This window comes from Myotis davidii, unplaced genomic scaffold, assembly GCF_000327345.1.
Source record: "Myotis davidii unplaced genomic scaffold, ASM32734v1 scaffold135, whole genome shotgun sequence".
Classification (NCBI taxonomy): Eukaryota; Metazoa; Chordata; class Mammalia; order Chiroptera; family Vespertilionidae; genus Myotis; species Myotis davidii.
Window position 1 is genome coordinate 155,556 of NW_006289813.1, and position 19,227 is coordinate 174,782.

A 19,227-nucleotide genomic window follows, 5' to 3' on the forward strand; every position below is an offset into this window, starting at 1 on the left:
AGCTGCTTAAGGCCACATAGCTACAGAGAGTAAACAGGTGAATGCCCACACAGCTGTGGGTCATGGAGCAAGAGTGAACAGCCTGAAGAAGAGAGCAAGAAAGAGGAAACTCTTTGGGGATTTTAACCAGGAGCCTCTTCAAACTAACCAATTAGCTTTTCAAGATTTCACACAATCCTGATGGGGTCCACCCCCTAGCCAGTCCATTGTTCCCCAGACTAGACTGACAGGCAAGCACCTTCCCTGGGTCACCAGGACTTCACTGGGCATGTGTCCATCTGCCCCTGCTCCCCTCAACAATCCAGGACCAGATGGGAGAAGGGAGGGTGCTATTCCCCTCAGAGGAACAATGCTTGTGAAGCTGTAGCTTCCTGGCGAAGCTTCCCAGGTGACCATGCTTACAACGTCTGACTCTTCCTTTGCTTTCCTTTATTGATATTAATTAGCTAATTATGATAAGTTACCTTTCTTTCCTATATCCCTCAAGGTAGAAAGACGTAGAAGAAAAGTCACATTAAAATCAAGACAAAATAAAAATACCGATAGCTCCAAAATAAAAACAGGAGCCTCACAAATACTTATAAACATTCATGCAAATATTACAGAGTATTAACATTTCAAAAGAGACTACGAACAACCTGTTTCCCATTCATAAAAGACCAGCACTGTGCTCTTAAGGCTACCCAAAAGGTCACTTAAGGCTACCTAAGTACTTAGTTTTACCCTCTGTCTCTAGATGTGGCTGCATCTAAATTATCCCTAATGAAAGACTGTCAGATCTTTTTAGCCAGATTTCCAATTAAAAGTAACCTAAAATCTTGCTCAGTGACATATTTCAGTGATCACAAGGTTGCAATAAATCAAGTTTCCATGTGGCAATTTAAACGCTCAATCCGTCCTAACTTTGATGGTGGTGGGAAGTCACATCCTTCCTTTGAATGCTCATGTATCCTGAGGGCCAACACCCTTAGTTTACTCTTCTGTCTCCATTATCTTTTTTACTTACTTTCAATGTTCCAGTGGTTTCATTTCTGAAAAGTATTTTTTTAAAATGCAGGCAGAAAAATTTTCATCAAGTTTGAAAATATAGACTAGCTTATTTTAACCTATGACCTGCAGGACTTGCTACCAGTTAGTGCCTGCTGCTACCAGCATAGGAGCCTGTCGCTAGTGATTTTTTAAAAGATTATTGGAAAAATACAGGATGCCAGAGTACCTCAGGCTTACAGAGCCTCAGTAACCAGAGTGCCAGTCATCTTCCATCTTTGTCCCTCTGCTCAAGGGTCAAATGCTAGAGAGTCAACCTGGCCAAGACTCAGTGAGGTGTTCAGCTCTTGGCTGGGGACCAGGGCTCTTTGCTTGATGCTCACCAAGACTGCACAGAACAGAAAAGGGGTAGCTCCCAAAAGAGAATGAGAGTGCAATTACCAAAAGATGGAGGGGTACTGAGCCGGTGAAATACAGGACCCATGCCATACTTATCTTTGTATCCCATCCCCGAGTCAGACACATAGTAGGCCTTCAGTAGATGTTGGTTCATTTGAATAAAATAAACTCTGACAAAGCAGAAGAATGCATCATCCAGAAAAGGTTCCTGAGGAACCTTTTTTCTGCCCCGTGCCATTTGGATATTTATAACATCATTCTCAGGCCATACAAAATTATCAACTTAAAAATTAGCCTGCTATATTTGGGCAAACATTTAATTAACTCACCGCTAATGCCTTGGCAGGGCCAGACCAAGTAACTTTGGGGGGCCTTATATGGCCCTCAGCTGGATGTTCCCCACCCTTGTGGTAAATTGTCTCCACCATCAATCAGTCTCACCAAACCATATGGTGCACGTATGTGCAGAATATTAAAAGTTCTTAGCACACCCTATTTTTTTTCTCTGCAGCTTACTTCTAACAAGTAGTTCTGGTCATATTTTCTCTTCAGTAAGTTCTCCATTAAATCCCTACATTCTAAGACCTTCCATCCACCCCCTCTGCCCACTTGCCCCAGCACTGGTAGAAATACAGGGTACCTGGGAAGGTGGGGAAAAACTTGGACATCTGGAATGAGAAAAGGAAACTGGGAGGTCAGAGAAGCTGATTTCCCCCTCCCAGCTTCCTAGGTTCACACAGTTTAGTAGCAGAACTAGGGCTGAACTGGTCTTCTCCCAGTCTAGGGTTCTTCCCATGACCGTGATGCACCATGGATTTGTGCTGAGCCTTCACAACTTGTTACCAATGTGACATTGTCACCTAGACACAACTTTTTAAAGCTAAACACTAGTTTTCGAAATGATTTCATTCCACTGAAGTTATTTCAGTATATAAATCAGCATATAAAAGCACCAGGGTCATCATTATATCCAGCAGTGCTCGTAGCATACCAGTAAATGTAGATTTACAGAGCAGAATTTAGCAACATGCCTTAGAAGTCTACACTTTGATCCAAATTCTAGAAATTGTACTAACAAAATAATCAGTTATGTAAAGAAACACAGGATATTTATTGCATCATTATTTATAATAGTGAGAAACCAGAAATAACCTAAGTGCCCAATAATAGGGAAGTAAAATCAAATAGGGCATCCATACAATGTAATATCATGCAACATCAAAATTGTAGAGGAAATATTAAAAGACACAGAAACAGGTCAACATATTACACTTCATTGTAGATGAACTTTTACAGAGTAACTTTTTGTCAAAAAAAATTTTCTACAGATTAAAAAAAGAGAATACTATACAAGAAAACACTAATAGCAGCAGTTACCTCTGGGTGGTGGGACTATGGAGAATTTTCACTTTATTTTCTTTAGTCTAATGTTTCTACAAATAACATTGTTGGGTTTTAAATTACAAATAATTTTAAAACAGTTATTTTTAATTATCCTACAGCTGAATGTGATGAATAGAGCTGTGGTTAAAAAAATGTCAAATATGTTTTTTACAGAAACCTCTTTTTTTAAATTGTTTTATTGCTTAAAGTATTACAAAGAGTACAGAAACCTCTTGATATTAGTCTAGAAAGACCTCTTAACGTCAGCAGCAGGTTTTTGGAGACTGAAGCCAGATGACAAGACGAATGGGACCCTAGGGCCTAGGCTAACACAACAGTTCCTACCGCATACTTCTCACAAAAACATCACCAAACTTCTAAATAAAGATCCAAAACACTTCTAATAGTAACCATTTAAATAAATGTGAGCTATGCATACACGTAAGAAGGATTAATAAAACGGGTAAGATAATTTCTTACCGCTTCCAGTTCAGGGTCGCACCCGCACTCAGGCCGGGCATTGCAGATGCCAGGGCGCCTCCTGTGCGCGCCTCTCGGATGCGAGGAGAGAAACCCACGCTCACAGAGGTCCTGGCCAGGAATCCTTTTTTTTTCTTTTTTTTCCCCTCATCAACGTCAAAAGGAAATGACGTTCAACAAAAATGCGCAAAATGACGTAAAATGACGTAATTCCCGCCGGTACTCCAAAATTCGATTTGTTTACGTCTTACACTTAACAGTGAGGTCACAGTATATTTTTCTCTCGTTTACTTCTGACTAGTAGTTCTGGTTATGTTTTCTCTTCAGGAAGTTCTCTATTATACCTCCTCCTCCTAAGACCTTGCTCTTCCTCAGGCCCTGCTCTCCTTAACATAAGGAGGCACATAAACTGACTTGAGTCATCTTCAAGAAGGAAAACGCGGCCAGGCATACTGAGATGCTGGGGCTCCAGAAAATAAAATCACCCTGGCACTATGGTAAACTAAATGGCTCTCTAGAATGCTAATGCATATTATGGCTGATATACAGAAATCCCTATTAAAGTTACGAGGGAGGCAGGCCTTCTAGAAGCTGAAAAGGCAAGAAAATGAATTTTCCCCATGAAGCCCAGAAAGAACGCAGCCCTGCAATTGAAAGCATTCCACGTGCTCTTGCTGACCTCCATCATGCGTCTAAAAATGCAACTTATCTCAGAATTGAGATCACCTATCTGCACACATCTCAAAAACTAAATTGACCTGATATACAAATGCAGCCTAAATTGAACACCACACACAAATGTTTGAAATACTAATTTTATTAGGAAAGCATTAGATCATATAATCACTTGATTTAAAAAATGATGTGACCAGAGGATATCAATTAAAATTTGATTTTTTTTTTCATTCGTTCAACAAATAAATTTGAGTGGCACGCATTGGAGATACAGGCTAAACAGGAGGCTCCTTGCTCTCATAGAGCTCACATTCTAGCAGGAGGGCAAAATTAGAGAACTGTTTCTATTTCTGATAAACATGTAAAATAGAAGTGACAGAGGGAGTGATGGTGTTTTACAAGCACACTATAGGTGACTAACCCAGCCCCCAGAAGTCAGAGACAAAAATATGTGTTTAAGAAGAGAGAGCAGAACAGTTCAGGCAGAGGGAACCTATAGACCCTGAGGTGGGAAGGACTTCGTAGGTTCAAGGAACTAGAAGCATAGAATGGCTGAAGCACCAAGGGTGAAAGAGGAGTCAAGGAGATGAGACTGAAGAGGTGATGATCATGGAGGGCAATTCTACAGAGAATCAGTCAAAGATATAAGTAAGGGAGTAGCATGACCAGACGTGCATTTAGAATGGCCATCCTAATTTCAGAGTGATGGAGATTAGACTAGGTAAGAGTGGATGCAGGAAGACTACTTCTGATGCTTGTGGTAGTGAAAGACAAAAATCACTGGGGGATTCCAGTGATGATAGGAGATAAAGTCAATAGAATTGACTGAATCTGCAGTTCCTGTAAGACAGTCAGTGCAGACAGCCAGTATACCTGTCAGATACAGGTCTGCAGGTCAGGGGAGAACCCTGTTAGGAACTGTCAATGAGGAATCATTGCAATGAAGCCATAAGAAGGGCTGAAATGGCCTGGATGATTAAATCGAGCCATGAAAGACACATACATTTAAGAATAAGGAGGTGTGCCAGGGGCGGGGAAGGGAGAATGGGGAATTAGTGTTTAAAAACAGAATTTCAGTTTAGCATGATGAGACTTCTGGAGATGGATGGTGGTAATGGTTGCACAACAATGTGAATGCACTTTATGCCATAGAACTGTACCTTTAAAAATGGTTGAAGTGGTAAATGTTACCACTTTAACCATTTACCACCATTTTTAAAAAGAAAGAGGAGATATTTTTGTGTTCCTTGTATCTTTTAGAATAAGAATGTATTTATGAATTGCTAATAAAGTATCAGGACAAATGGTGAAGAGAGCAGGAATCTGCAGAGGAAGAGGGCCTGCAAAGGAAACTGAAGAGAACAGAATGGCCAAAGAGGTCAGTAGAAAACCCAGAGGATCACAGCATGGAAGCTACGAAATGTGTTTCAAGGAGCAAGTGTTCAACTGACCTGAAAGCTGCAGAGAATTAAGTCATAAAGTCGGGAAAGAACCCACTGGTTCCAGCAACGTGGGTGACCTTGGGAGGGCTGCTGGCAGGGGAAGCCAGTGAGGGTAGGTGAGGAGAGAATGGGTAGGAAAGGAGGCCTGAGTGCAGACAGCAAAAAATCTATTATGGGAAGGAATAGGATGATTGCTAGAGGAAAAATAGATGCTTTTAAAAATAAGTGTTACAATATTGTGCCTAATGAACAAATCATCATTTCAGTGGAAATAAACTGTAATAGTCTTGATAATACCTGGAATTTATAGTTTACAGAACTTTTCATACTACTTGTGGGTTAGAAAGGATAACTGTAATTTATTCTCTTCATTTCAAGGGTGGTAAAGCTGAGCTACAGAAAAATCTAAGAAAACTCACAAGGAATTGAGGTTCATGAAGTAAGTATCTTCATGGTGTTTTTTTAAATAATTTTGTTTTGTTAATCCTCAACTGAGGATATTTTTCCATTGATTTTTCTTTATTTCTTTCTTTTTTTTTTTTAGAGAAAGGGGAAGGGACAGGGATAGACAGGGAGACACATCGATGTAAGAGAGACACATCAATTGGTTGCCTCCAGCATGTACCCCAATCAAGTCTGCAACCCTCGACCAGAATCAAACCCAGGACTCTTCAGTCCAGGGGCTGCACTCTATACACTGAGCCAAACCAGCCATGGCTTCATTGATTTTTTTAAGGTAGTAGAAAGGTACAGTGCACTATATTGAGAAAATTTTACTGTAACAGTCAAAATTTGAAAAAGTCTTAAACTTGAATGCTATTAATATATTGATTTTTGGTAATGTCCAATAGAAGATGCTATATATCCCAGTTATATCCTAAAGATGCCGAAGTCTGTCTTCTGGATTGGTGCGTTGAGGGCTGCACTGATACTGAGACCCAGGACCAGTCTGGTGTCCGCTGGATCAATAATCCCATCATCCCACAGCCTGATAAAAGAGCAAAATATGAGTTATTAGGAATCCACCACCAAACTACCATTTATACATGCCCTGCCCAGAAACGCTGAGGGGGTTCTTCTTCAGGTGATAAGATATGGATCCACTGACACCTTCTGTGTACTATCATCTCACAACTGAAACCATGTTCGAGAGAGGGGAAAGGGAGAAAGAAAAATGACATGACTTTTATCCCAGGCTCCCACAGAATGTCAAATCAAATTTAGGGACTTAGGAACAGCTTCCTACAAGAAGTCACAAAATAATCCCTAGTTTAAAAATATTTTTACTTATTCCAGGAAAAACTTTCCTGTCCCTCTTCTGCCCATACAAATGTACAAATCAAGGTGATGTATAGTCCTGTTATTAATATGAAGAATCATATAAACCCAAGTAATAGTCTCAAACCAAAGTCTCTACTAGAAAAGGTTTATCCCCAAAACTTCCTCATCTCTTAAGAAACTATGAAAATTACTGAATAGAATTTAATACATTTTATTAAAATAATACCTTCCTATGTAGTTCTTTTATTTTTTGCTACAACAGGAAAAAACAATAGCTTTAACTTGCTTTTAGAAGAAACTTTTAAGTAGAAATTTTAGTTTGCTTTTCATTGACAATTTCAAATTTACAGAGAAAAATGAATGAAAAATATTGCTTTTTTTAAAGGTCATTGGTAGGTGGCACTTTTGCTTTCTTTAAACAAACTGCCTTCTGTACCTGGAGATAGCATCAATTATTAAACTATACTTACATTGACAGACCATGATTCAAATCTCTGCTCATAAAACATTCATAATAGGAAGTCTGCAGTATGAGCTTCAAGAAGAAAAGGCCACTTGTGTAATCTGTAACTGGGTCAATTGATTACACTCCCTTCTGAAGCCGACAGCAGAGTAACACAAGCATGATGATGCCGGGGGAGGGAGGAGACTGCTTCATGAGGGTCATTAAAAAGACAGTGAAGAGGCCTAATCAAATGTCTGAAAAGTTTGATCATAAAAACAACTGAGCAGAATAAAACTGATATGCTGCATATGTGACATGTAAGAATCAAGAAAAACATAGGAGGCTAGAGTAGCAAATGATGATAGCTCTCGCTGAAGACAGATTGAGCCATGTGAAAGCCTGACAGACCACAGAATTTTACTGTGAAGAGACTTATTAAACTGAAGGAAGGTGCTATATACTGGCTTAAAAATCCTTTCATCTTTGAAAGAAAGTTGTTGTCTCCATGCCACCAAGTGTTCCAACAGAAGGGTTAAGCATTTACAAAGTAAGAAATCTTACTGTCTTTCATTATTCATTTCCAAAGATAAGTCTATCTGGGCTATTTGCTCTCCTGCTTGAATATAATCCATTAAAATTATAATAATGTTAGTATGAAAATAATAAAGGATTGAGTCTTCCTTAATAGATAGCTTAGCCATCACACAAAATATGCTATTTTTCAAAGTTTAATATTTCAACTGTTCTTGTGAAACTTTTGACTTTCAGTCAAAAGTTATGTTTAAAAGAATGTAGATGTGCTTACAGTATGTATTTTCTTTTAAACCCTTTATATGGTCTTATATTTCCTCTTTGCTTCTACTGGCTACTATAAAGAACATGTTTATTTCTCAAAGATATTTTGTTCTTAATTCAATGAATCAATGAACTACCCCAACCAACAAAACATACCTGTAAAATTAGTCATTAAAGTAGATGTTAACAAGAAGAGAAACAGATTTTTTTAAATCCCAAATGGCATTACGATGATGCTCTGGGAAACAAATATGCTTAGTCTTTGTGGCCCCAGCACTAGAAGCAGTGCCTGCCACAAAAGATGCGTTCACATGATTGAAATAGATTCTAACTTCTCTCCCTCCTCTCCAGTAAATGGTATAAATCACAGCATAACCTAATTTTAAAAGACAAAAATAGTTATTTTTCTTTTTTCCCATCTGCCCAAGGGGTGAAATGAACCCATGAAGCTTATTCTTCAGAATGAAAAACATTAAAGTTGTCCAAAAAAAAAGAGATCTGAAAGTGCATGCCAGCAAGTCTCCAGCAGGGACAGGCGGGATAATTTATTACCTTATTAAGTAGCATAAGAAACAAGCAGAGCCAAGAGCTGCATAGGTATATGAGGTAATTACTCGGTGTTGACACATGAACCCTGTCTGTGACTAGTCACCTTCTGAATGCCCAAGCACACTTGTTCACAAGTGCCAAAGAGTGGCCAATCCATGCTTAAAACGGGGTAAAAACAAAATAATCCTGGAGAGTTGATGACAGGAATCCACGGATCTTAGCAATAACTGTAATAGAATTCCTGAAAGTTACCTAGCCAGGATTAGAACTCTTTTAACTTCCTTGCGCCAGCATGGCCCACCTCTGGCTGCAGTGCCCCTCCAGTCCCCAGACACCTCAAAGACAAATGGGATAAAGGAAGAGGGTTGAAGGGTGATGGAGCCACAGCCTGGCCTGGGAGAAGGGGCTGTGCTTCAGCAGCAGGCATTCCTATTATGGAGACAACAGTACAAAACTGGGTCCCCAACATTTCTTTTTGTTTCTCACAGAGGCTGGACCATCCTGACTGCCCAGATCTCTGTGAAGCTGTTGTCCTGATGGCCAACATGCACCCAGTACGGAATTAGTAATTCTCAGGCTCCCACCTTGCACTGGAGTAGTAAGGGTTTCCTTCCTCTTCAAACCTCTTAATGATGGGCTCTTTTAAAGCAGCTTCCTCAGCGCTGGAGAACTGAAAGAAAAGGGCAAGGAATAAGTCCACTGCAGTGGAACACAGATCCACCCAGAGGGCCTCGAGAAAAAGGGGCAAGAGATGTCATGGATGCTACAACCAACATCTACCTGCACAGTGAGGTATAGATTACAAGTGATGCTTTCACATACACAATCTCATGACTATCAAACTAGTGCATATTACATCTCCCTTATCAGAGACAAGAGCCTGGGCTCTGTGATGTAAGGTCAAAACCAAGGGCACCCCGTATTCCAGCACAGTACAAGAGTGATGTGAATTCTTTAATATACCAAAAGGACTACATTACATTTAGCAGCTTCTGTTTAAGAAGGTGGAGAAGTAGGGGGGTTCTTTTAAAATAGCCAAAATTTTAAACATTTTAAGGCTTAATGGGATAAAATATCAACCACAACTTGAATAACCTCTACAGTTTCCCAGATAGCTGAGAAATATTCTTCCTTAATTAAAAATTTAATGGCTTGCCCATCAGTATGGCCTGAAACAAGTGATAATTAATTCAGATGTAAAAATCTTTATGCAAGTTAATTTTGAAACCCTGAAAAGTATTTCCAACTTTAAAAAATTCCACACAAAAATAAATGACTTATTTCAAATAAATCCAACCTTTTTAAACGTATTTGCATAGTTTAATATCATTTGTAGGTAAAGAATTCAAAGAGAGAACCACTAAAATTATGTACTTTCATATATTAACACAGATGAATTAATATATCTGTATATCAAATTAATTAAAGAACAACTATTTAATAAGAGATCACCATGCTGGGCTGGAGTTTGGGACATATCTTCAAAATATCAGATAGAATTTCATACTTCCCTCACCGCTATTACCCTTACACACACACACACAGCTTTCCTTTTGCTTAGACACTGGACAATACTAAAGTGAATCTGAAACCTCAGTGCTGGTCTTCAGAGTTCCTTGAGGATATGGGATATCACCAGGGAGGCAGGAACCACCCTGCAGCTTTTTATTATCCCATTCCACCAACGAGACAGTTGACCAGACAGATGCTTCCTAAATGGTAGGACTAAGAGCCTTAGGAGACAGGGCCTCCTTTGCATTATCCCCGTTATGAAAACAGTGCACCTAGCCATTTCAGGAACGTGAATTCATTTCTAAGGCTTGGTGCTTACACAAAATAGTTAAAGGCTATAATTTCAGAAGCCTCTCTAACAGAGAAATGAACAAAGAAATTCATTTTAACAGCAGCCACTTGGATCCAGTGCCCTTTCCATTTTACTTCACTTACACTTTCCCAGTATAATAATGTTAATCAATTCTCATTATATGACTGAGCCCTCCCACTCAAGGAATCCTTCACAACAAGCTAAAAGTGAAATAGAAAAAACAAAATTCTGCTGCTTAGGTCATAAAATCAAAGATGTAAACCAGATTTATTTAAAGCTCACTAACTGCGAATGAGTGAGAACCAGACATCTTTGTGCCGCAGGCACGTGCAGGCAGCTTCCTGGAGTGCTTTCCTGGGATTCTGAAAGACTCTGTACATGACCACAGAAAGGCACCTCAAATGAAATGGTGCAAAGAAGAGAGAGAATGTAAGTCTAAATTTCTCAACAACTTCCAGGTCAGTGTCTTCTAAACAGCCAGGACCTTCACGTTGGACCCCTGACCCCTGAACACAGAGGGATTCTGGTTGCGCTGCTCCAGGCAGCAGGGTGTTCCCTGGTGAGAGCCACACTCAGAGACAGAAGACAGGAGAAATGGCACTTACTTACCTGTTTCCCTTCCCTTGCTCTCTGGTCCTTCGCTATTGTTGCCAACACGTTGGCTGCCTGCTCTCCTCCCATCACTGAGACACGAGCATTTGGCCAAATGTAAAGAAATCTTGGGCTATGATGGGGAGAAAAGAATGATCAAATTAATTGACTGTACAACACAGAAAGTGTCAGAGGCCCATGTGTACCTTTAAACTAGTGGTTCTTCATTCTAGCTGCATTAAAATCATCTGGGAATTTTAAAAATACTAATGCCTTGCCCTAACTGGTTTGGCTCAGTGGATAATGTCGGCCTGTGGACTCAAAGGTCCCAGGTTCAATTCCAGTCAGGGTCATGTACCTTGGTTGAAGGCACATACCCAGTGGGGAGTGTGCAGGAGGCAGCTGATTGATGTTTCTCTCTCATCGATGTTTCTAACTCTCTCCCTCTCCCTTCCTCTCTGTAAAAAATCAATAAAATATAGTTTAAAAAAAATACTAATGCCTGGAACCCACCATATACTAATCTCCAGAGGTGGGGCCTGAGAATAGTTAGAATTTTTATGTTCTCTAGGTGATTCTGATGTCTGTTTTGATACACTGTATTTTTACATTTCATGAAAATATCCTAGATAATAAAAGGGCAATATGCAAATTGACCCCCATGGCAGAACGACCGCAATGACCAGTTGCTATGATGTGCACTGACCTCCAGGGGGCAGATGCTCAATGCAGGAGCTGCTCCCTGGTGATCAGTGTGCTACCACAGGGGGAATGCCACTCAGTCAGAAGCCGGCTCATGGCTGGCCATGCAGCAGCAGTGGCAGGAACCTCTCCCACCTCCGTGGCAGTGCTAAGAATGCCTGACTAACAACTTAGGCCCGCTCCCCATGGATGGGATGGGGACAGGCCTAAGCCGTTAGTCAGACATCCCCCGAGGACTCCTGGGTTGCTAGAGGGATGTCTGACTGCCGGCTTAGGCCCAATCGGGATCAGGCCTATGCTATCAGTAGGACATCCCCTGAGGAGGTCCCGGATTGCAAGAGGGCACAGGCCGGGCTGAGGGATCCCCCTGAGTGCACAAATTTTTGTGCACCAGGCCTCTAGTATTGGGTATAAAAGTTTTCAAAATATCCTCTTGTTATCATGGTCATGTCCTGTTTTTCAGTCTAGATATTGATTACTTGTGCTGTCTCACTTTAAGTTTTACCAGAGAATTAGCAAGTTTGTTAACCATTCAAACAAAGCAACTTGGACTTTCCGGATTCTTCTCTCTTTTTTTTTTTTTTTTTTTTAAATATATTTTATTGATTTGTTTACAGAGAGGAAGGGAGAGGGATAGAGAGTTAGAAACATTGACGAGAGAGAAACATCGATCAGCTGCCTCCTGCACACCCCCTACTGGGGATGTTGCCCGCAACCAAGGTACATGCCCCTGACTGGAATCGAACCTGGGACCCTTCAGTCCGCAGGCTGATGCTCTATCCACTGAGCCAAACCGGTTAGGGCCCGGATTCTTCTCTCTTATGTTTGTTCTTTATTATGTCCTGTTTTCTATTTTTCTTATGTTCAAAATACTGTTCTTTTTGAACTTTTTGAGCTAACTACTTGGCTCATGGATTTTTCAGCCTTACTTCTTTTCCATGATATATATTTATGTCTACACACCTTTTTCAAAGCAAGGTTTTGGCTACATCATACTAGTTATGACATGCAGAATTTTCATTACCAGCCATTTCAAAGTATTTCCTGGTTCCCATGGTGGATTTCTTTCCAAAAGTACCTTCAGCATTAAGTTTCATTTTGCCCCTCCAGATGATACAAATTATGGTATTAATTACTTGAGATTTGTGAATCCATTCTATATTTCAAATAAACCCAATCATTTATAATTATATGTGAAGTATGATTCTCTCAGAGAAAATCATGGCAATCACCTACCTGTATGCTCTGCCACACATCCCATAGTTTCCAGCCCCGTAGGATCCCCCAATGATGACAGTTATCTTAGGCACTTTGGCACAGGCTACAGCAGTCACCATCTTGGCACCATCCTTGGCTATTCCTTCAGCTTCATAGTCTTTACCAACCATAAATCCTGAGAGAAAGAATGCCTCTGGGTGACGGGATTAATGCACAGAAGTTAATACCAACAAGGCATTAGAAGGACATTTTGTCAAATTATATTTTACTTCAGGCCTCACCCTAACATATGAAATGTGCTCCAAAAAAAGTTTGCTTTAAAAGCTAAAATAAGCCCTAACTGGTTTGGCTCCGTGGATAGAGTGTCGGCCTGCAGACTCAGGGGTCCCGGGTTCGATTCCAGCCAAGGGCATGTACCTTGGTTGCAGGCACATCCTCAGTGGGGGGTGTGCAGGAGGTAGCTGAATCGATATTTCTCTCTCATCAATGTTTCTAACTCTCTATCCTTCTCCCTCCTCTCTGTGATAAAATCAATAAAATATATATATTTTTTTAAAAAGCTAAAATAAAATGTTCCCGAATCACTTTTTAAATTTTCTTAAAATGGTTCATCTGGATGTACACAGATATCTCCAAACAAGGTAAGCATGCAATTTATCTTTAAGAAATTATCTCAAAACAGTAGCCTGGTGATGAGAGAATGTGAAATGGCAAGCTAAGGAAAAGATACTATGGCAAGGAGAACTGTGAGGGCTGCAGTATCCACTGACCTGGTTTAAAAATAGAGAGTGTTCCTTCTGCAGTGCTGCTTAAACTTTGATGAAACAAACATTAATGTTTCACAGAGATGCTAAGTGTACCTGTCAGTTAAGGTAAAAGAACTTTTCATTATAATTATGGGCTCCTTCTACTTCTTCAAGCTCCCATCTCTGTTGAACTTGGTCTGCAGCTGCCCTGGGCCTGCAGGCTTTGGGCTCCTTCCTCTTCACCTAGTAAACACCGACCTGCAGACTCCCTCTCCCTACCTGCAGACTCACAGCTGACTTGATTGTCACTGTTCTTGCTTTGCAAATCTCCAGCATCAAATCATCCAACTCAGTTCAACCAGTTCTGTGGAACACCCGTACTTGCTATGGAAAAGGTAGTGACAGGACATCCCTCGTCTTACCAGGCATCAGCTGCTTCCTCCAGCAACCCCTCTGAGCTGCGCCCTCAGAACAGCTCAGAACTCCTTTATCTACCTTATCTTGACTCCTGTCATGTTCCCACAATATCTACTTCAATATCTACCTCTCTTTAAGCTCTCACCACCCCCCACACCCAACTGCCCCTCTAGTTCCTGTAGATGATTTTGCCTTAAACAAAAAAAATAGAAGCAATCTCACTTGGCTTTCTCCATTCTTCTTCCCATCCTAAAAAACAACATAATCATACTCCAATTCTTCCTTTATTCTCACCTCTGTGGAAGGAATCAAGTTACTCACAGATTGTCCATGAGTCCTCTTTTCTATTCAGGGTATTCTTATCTATTCCCATAGCTTTAAATACCATCGCCATATTCTGATGCTACCTACATTTTCACCCCCAGCTAACATATCCCTTCTGTGCTCAAGATTTGTCAACTGTCTACTATATGTCTCCAAACGAATGCCACACAGGTCCCTCAAATGCAATGTGGCAAAACCAAACTCAACCTCTGCTCTCTGTGAGTTATGAATCACTATAAAAACAAGGCCCTGCCCTGGTGAAGCTACTTTCTCTCTGCCCATTTTATGAGGTTTGCCACATAAGGCCCTCAGGCTTCCATCTGGATGTGACTCCTCTCAAAACTCATCTAGCCAAGTACCTTAAAGTTAAGATGAAGATGCTTTAGCACCAGTAATATTTAAAGCCCTCCTGTCAAACTTCTTCTCATGAAGGTTTGCCTGTTCCCAACAACTAAGAGGCTCTCCTCCCTTTAAACCTGGGGTAACCATAGTTGACTTTGAAGACTGGGGGAAATAAGTTTTCATCTAACCTACATTTCTGAATATCTCCTATATGTCAGATAGGAAAAAGTATATATGGGAGAATCATGGAATTCTAGGAAAAGAACTCTAGAACCATAAGAGACCTTAAAAATCATTTCACCCACCACATTAAGCTCATCTAGGGAAAATGAAATCCAGAGAGTTCACATTGATCATACCACTCTTTGGAATAAAAATTCAAATCCCTGGGACATAATGTACAGCACAGGAAATACAGTCAATAATATTGCAATAACTATGTACGGTGAAGATGGTTATTAGAGTTATTGTGGTGGTCACTTCTTAAGATATACTGGACAGTGCAGCTCTAGATTAAGTGCAACCAAACTGAATACACTATTTTCTTACCAGTAATGTTTTGCAGGAACAGCAGAGGGATTTTCCTTTGGCAGCATAACTGGATGAAGTGAGCCCCCTAGAAGCAAATAAGATGAAAATCTTTCCAAAGGAGGGTTAACAAATCTATAATCACCATGCATCTACAAATGCCACAGCTGGTCAGAGAAAAGAAAGAATACCCTCTGCCTGGCTTGTCTGACCTTATGGTAACAGTAACAATAATGCTACAGTGCAGACTCATTATCAATGGGACATGTGACTCTGGTTTATATTGCACTTGTTTTGTAGTCACCTGTGTGATCATAGGCACACACTGTAGGACAACTGTGTGTCAGGGATGAAGTCAATCACTAACATTCTGAACAGCAAGTGACACTTAACTAACAGGAAAAAAAAGGATTGCTTGTCAATAAGAATTTCTGAGCCTCATTTTAAAAAGATAGAATAGCCTGGCCAGTGTGGCTCAGTGGTTGAGCATCAGCCTATGAACTAGGAGGTCATGGTTTAATGACCAAGTTGTGGGTAGTATCCCCAGTACAGAGACTGCAGAGGCAGCCGATCAATGATTCTCTCTCATCATTGATGTATCCATCACTCTCTTCCCCCTCTCCCTTCTTCATGCAATTGCGCTCTCTCTCTCTCTCTCTCTCTCTCTCTCTATCTCTCTCTCCCTCTCTCTCTCCCTTCCTCTCTGAAATTAATTTTTTTTAAATAAAAAAGACTAAAATTCTTTGGGGAAATCTATGATATTTACATTTTGATGATCATCTGAAATGTTTTCATGCACCAAGATTATAGAAAAAGACATCTTTCTTACCAATATACCCCAAATAAATGGGATTTTAGATGAGTGTTAGAGGCCTTCTAACTCTGAATTTAGGAAATTGTTTAATGACAAAAATATAACTACCTTCTAAAGATTATGTGAGTAAGGACACTTTATAAACCATTTTCTCTCCATTCACAGATCCCTTTAACTCTGCTGGAAATGCCTTGGCAAGTACAAAATCTCAAAGCAACTGTTCAACCTCCAATACAAGAATGAGACCTTTGGGGCTTACTTCTATAAACAAAATGTCAGATTGAGGCCAAATGTAACTCCTCTCATGTTTATTTCTGTCAAGCCACCAACTAAAACTAGGTAGAGTGTGCTGGCCTCAGCCTGACATTTTCTTTATGGAAATTAATGTTTTATATATTCATTAAAAGTCAACAGTTCAGCCCTAACCAGTTTGGCTCAGTGGATAGAGCAGTGATGGCGAACCTATGACACGCGTGTCAGAGGGGGAACGCGAACTCATTTTTTTGGTTGATTTTTCTTTGTTAAATGGCATTTAAATAAAATAAATATCAAAAATATACATCTTTGTTTTACTATGGTTGCAAATATCAAAAAATTTCTATATTTGACACGGCACCAGAGTTAAGTTAGGGTTTTTCAAAATGCTGACACGCCGAGCTCAAAAGGTCCGCCATCACTGGGATAGAGCGTCGGCCTGCTGACTGAAGGGTCCCAGGTTTGATTCTGGTCAAGGGCATGTACCTTGGTTGCGGGCACATCCCCAGTAGGGGGCATGCAGGAGGCAGCTAATCCATGTTTCTCTCTCATTGATGTTTCTAACTCTCTATCCCTTTCCCTTCCTCTCTGAAAAACCAATAAAATATATATTTTTTAAAAAGTCATCAGTTCAGGATAATTTGATATTTTAGGAAATACTACATATACTATTAAATGAAAACAAGCAATACCTCTATATACAGTAAGTCCTCACTTAACAGTGGCATAGGTTCTGCAACTTGAAGTGGAATGACACATAACAAGACCAATTTTACTATAGGCTAATTGATATAAACAAGAGATTGGATCCCATGGCATCTCATCAATATTATAATGAAATTATGGTTTTTTAGGACCTACTGTATGTGGCCACATCAATTTTAGTTTTAAACGGGGGATAGAAGTATATGGATTGTTCTGAGTGAAGGGTAATTTTAGCTCAAGAGAAGCTCCTGCCCCTCCCTTTAAGTACCTAGAACGTGAACTGGGACCTTGACCCAACTATATGGTGAGGCAAATTTCTATTTACTAAACATCTGCTCTTCTTCTCATTCTGCAATAACCCTTTGAAGGCCACAAGGTGCACTACTGCATTCCTAGCTCAGGATGTCTCATATACCTAGATCCCCCTTTCTATCTTTGAACGTCTCCTGGATGTGTGATCTCTGACTCTCTTATGTATATGGGGTTCCCATACATACAAATGTATTAAATTCAGTTATTTTCTCTTGCTAAAAAAAGGGGAGATAGCCGAAACCGGTTTGGCTCAGTGGATAGAGCGTCGGCCTGCGGACTGGAAGGTCCCAGGTTCGATTCCGGTCAAGGGCATGTACCTGGGTTGCGCGCACTTCCCCAGTGGGGGATGAGCAGGAGGCAGCTGATCGATGTTTCTCTCTCATCGATGTTTCTAACTCTCTATCTCTATCTCTCTCCTTTCCTCTCTGTAAAAAATCAATAAAATATATTTTTAAAAAAAAGTGGGGGGAGATAGAAAAAAACTAAGGAATCATAATAAAATGTTACTCAAGATTATTTCTGGTATGCGTGCAGGTGATTTTTATTTTCCTTATTTTTACTTTCCTGTTTTTGTCGTATAATTACAGTGGGGGGAACAATAATGAATAGAATATAGAAATTGACTTTACTGGTAAAACATTCCATCAAACACAAATTCTTCCTCAATTAGGATCTGAAAGAGCATAACTGCCTGTTACCTGTATCAATATGAGACCATTAACCTTGCTATTTCCTCTAGCATTCTAAGTAAGAAAGCTAGGCCAGACATTTTTTTTCTTAAAAAAACATTTTATCAAATAAGTACATTAATTACATTTACTCAAGTTTAGACAAATCAGAGACAATGATTTATGAAATTGAATACTAAGCCCAAAGACATTCATGAGTTTCCTCCTTTAAAACCAGAGCTTCAGTAACAAGACCCACTACCTTCCCATCTCCAAAGAGTGAAAATATTATCAAGTTAAACTGATGAGGGGATAGAACAGAATAAACAGGTCATGTCTCAGAACCACCTGGAAAGTAGCTTTGAATTCCTCACTTGCATTAAGCACCAGAGAGTGAAACACTTTCAAGACAAGTATTCCTACATTCTTAGAATATGTACACGTCATCCACAGCTGTACTTCAAGTTTCTTATAAGAATTTAACTAAAAAAAATGTTTTAACTTTTTAATAGTGCCAAGATAGTTCATCATGTTCATGTAAACCTCCACAAAAACTGCTTCAAACCCTAGCACACACAGTGTTCTGGTTAAATATTTTACAGCTTTTATGTAATAAATGTTCATGAATTGCTTAATCTTGAATGTTCATTATGTTTAAAACAGAAAATCTTCAAAGAGGCAAGAGCATACAGTGGAGTCAAAACAGTCTCTTCAATAAATGGTGTTAGGAAAATTGGACAGACAGATGCAAAAAATGAAACTAGACCACCAACTTATACCATACACAAAAATAAACTCAAAATGGATAAAGGACTTAAAACATAAGATGGGAAACCACAAAAATATTAGAGGAATCCACAGGCAGCAAAATATCAGACATATGTCATAGCAATATCTTTATCGATACAGCCCATAGGGCAATGGAAACTAAGGAGGAAATAAACAAATGGGACTACATCAAAATAAAAAATTTCAGCCATCTTGGACCCTGTGGAGGCCTTCTGGAAACAGGACTTCTATAAGGACAAGTACGTCTGGAAGGCTGTGGTCCAAGGCCATTTCGCTGGCTATAAGCGGGGTCTCCAGAACCAGAGGGAGCACATTACTCTTCTTAAAATTGGTGTTTATGCTCGAGATGATACAGAATTCTATCTAGGCAAGAGATGTGCTTATGTGTACAAAGCAAAGAACAACACAGTGACTCCTGGTGGCAAACCAAACAAAACCAGAGTAATCTGGGGAAAGGTAACTTGTGCTCATGGAAACAGTGGAATGGTTCGTGCTAAATTCCGAAGCAACCTTCCTGCTATGGCTATTGGACAAAGAATTCGTGTAATGCTGTAC

At 39.9% G+C, this 19,227-nt stretch overlaps 1 protein-coding gene and 1 pseudogene across 1 annotated transcript in view; one reads left to right on the plus strand and one right to left on the minus strand.

Annotated features, from left to right (window-relative positions):
- Nucleotides 1–6,061: 6,061 nt before the first annotated feature.
- MCCC2 (methylcrotonoyl-CoA carboxylase 2) overlaps nucleotides 6,062–19,227 on the minus strand; it is a 54,180-nt gene continuing 41,014 nt past the window's right edge. The window contains exons 13-17 of the mRNA XM_006762374.2: nucleotides 15,151–15,217; nucleotides 12,791–12,947; nucleotides 10,871–10,985; nucleotides 9,021–9,106; nucleotides 6,062–6,354 (exon numbers count right to left, since the gene is read on the minus strand). Coding sequence (XP_006762437.1) covers nucleotides 6,237–6,354; nucleotides 9,021–9,106; nucleotides 10,871–10,985; nucleotides 12,791–12,947; nucleotides 15,151–15,217 — 543 coding nt within the window. The 3' untranslated portion in view covers nucleotides 6,062–6,236. The remainder of the gene's footprint in view (nucleotides 6,355–9,020; nucleotides 9,107–10,870; nucleotides 10,986–12,790; nucleotides 12,948–15,150; nucleotides 15,218–19,227) is intronic.
- LOC102752264 overlaps nucleotides 18,811–19,227 on the plus strand; it is a 720-nt pseudogene continuing 303 nt past the window's right edge.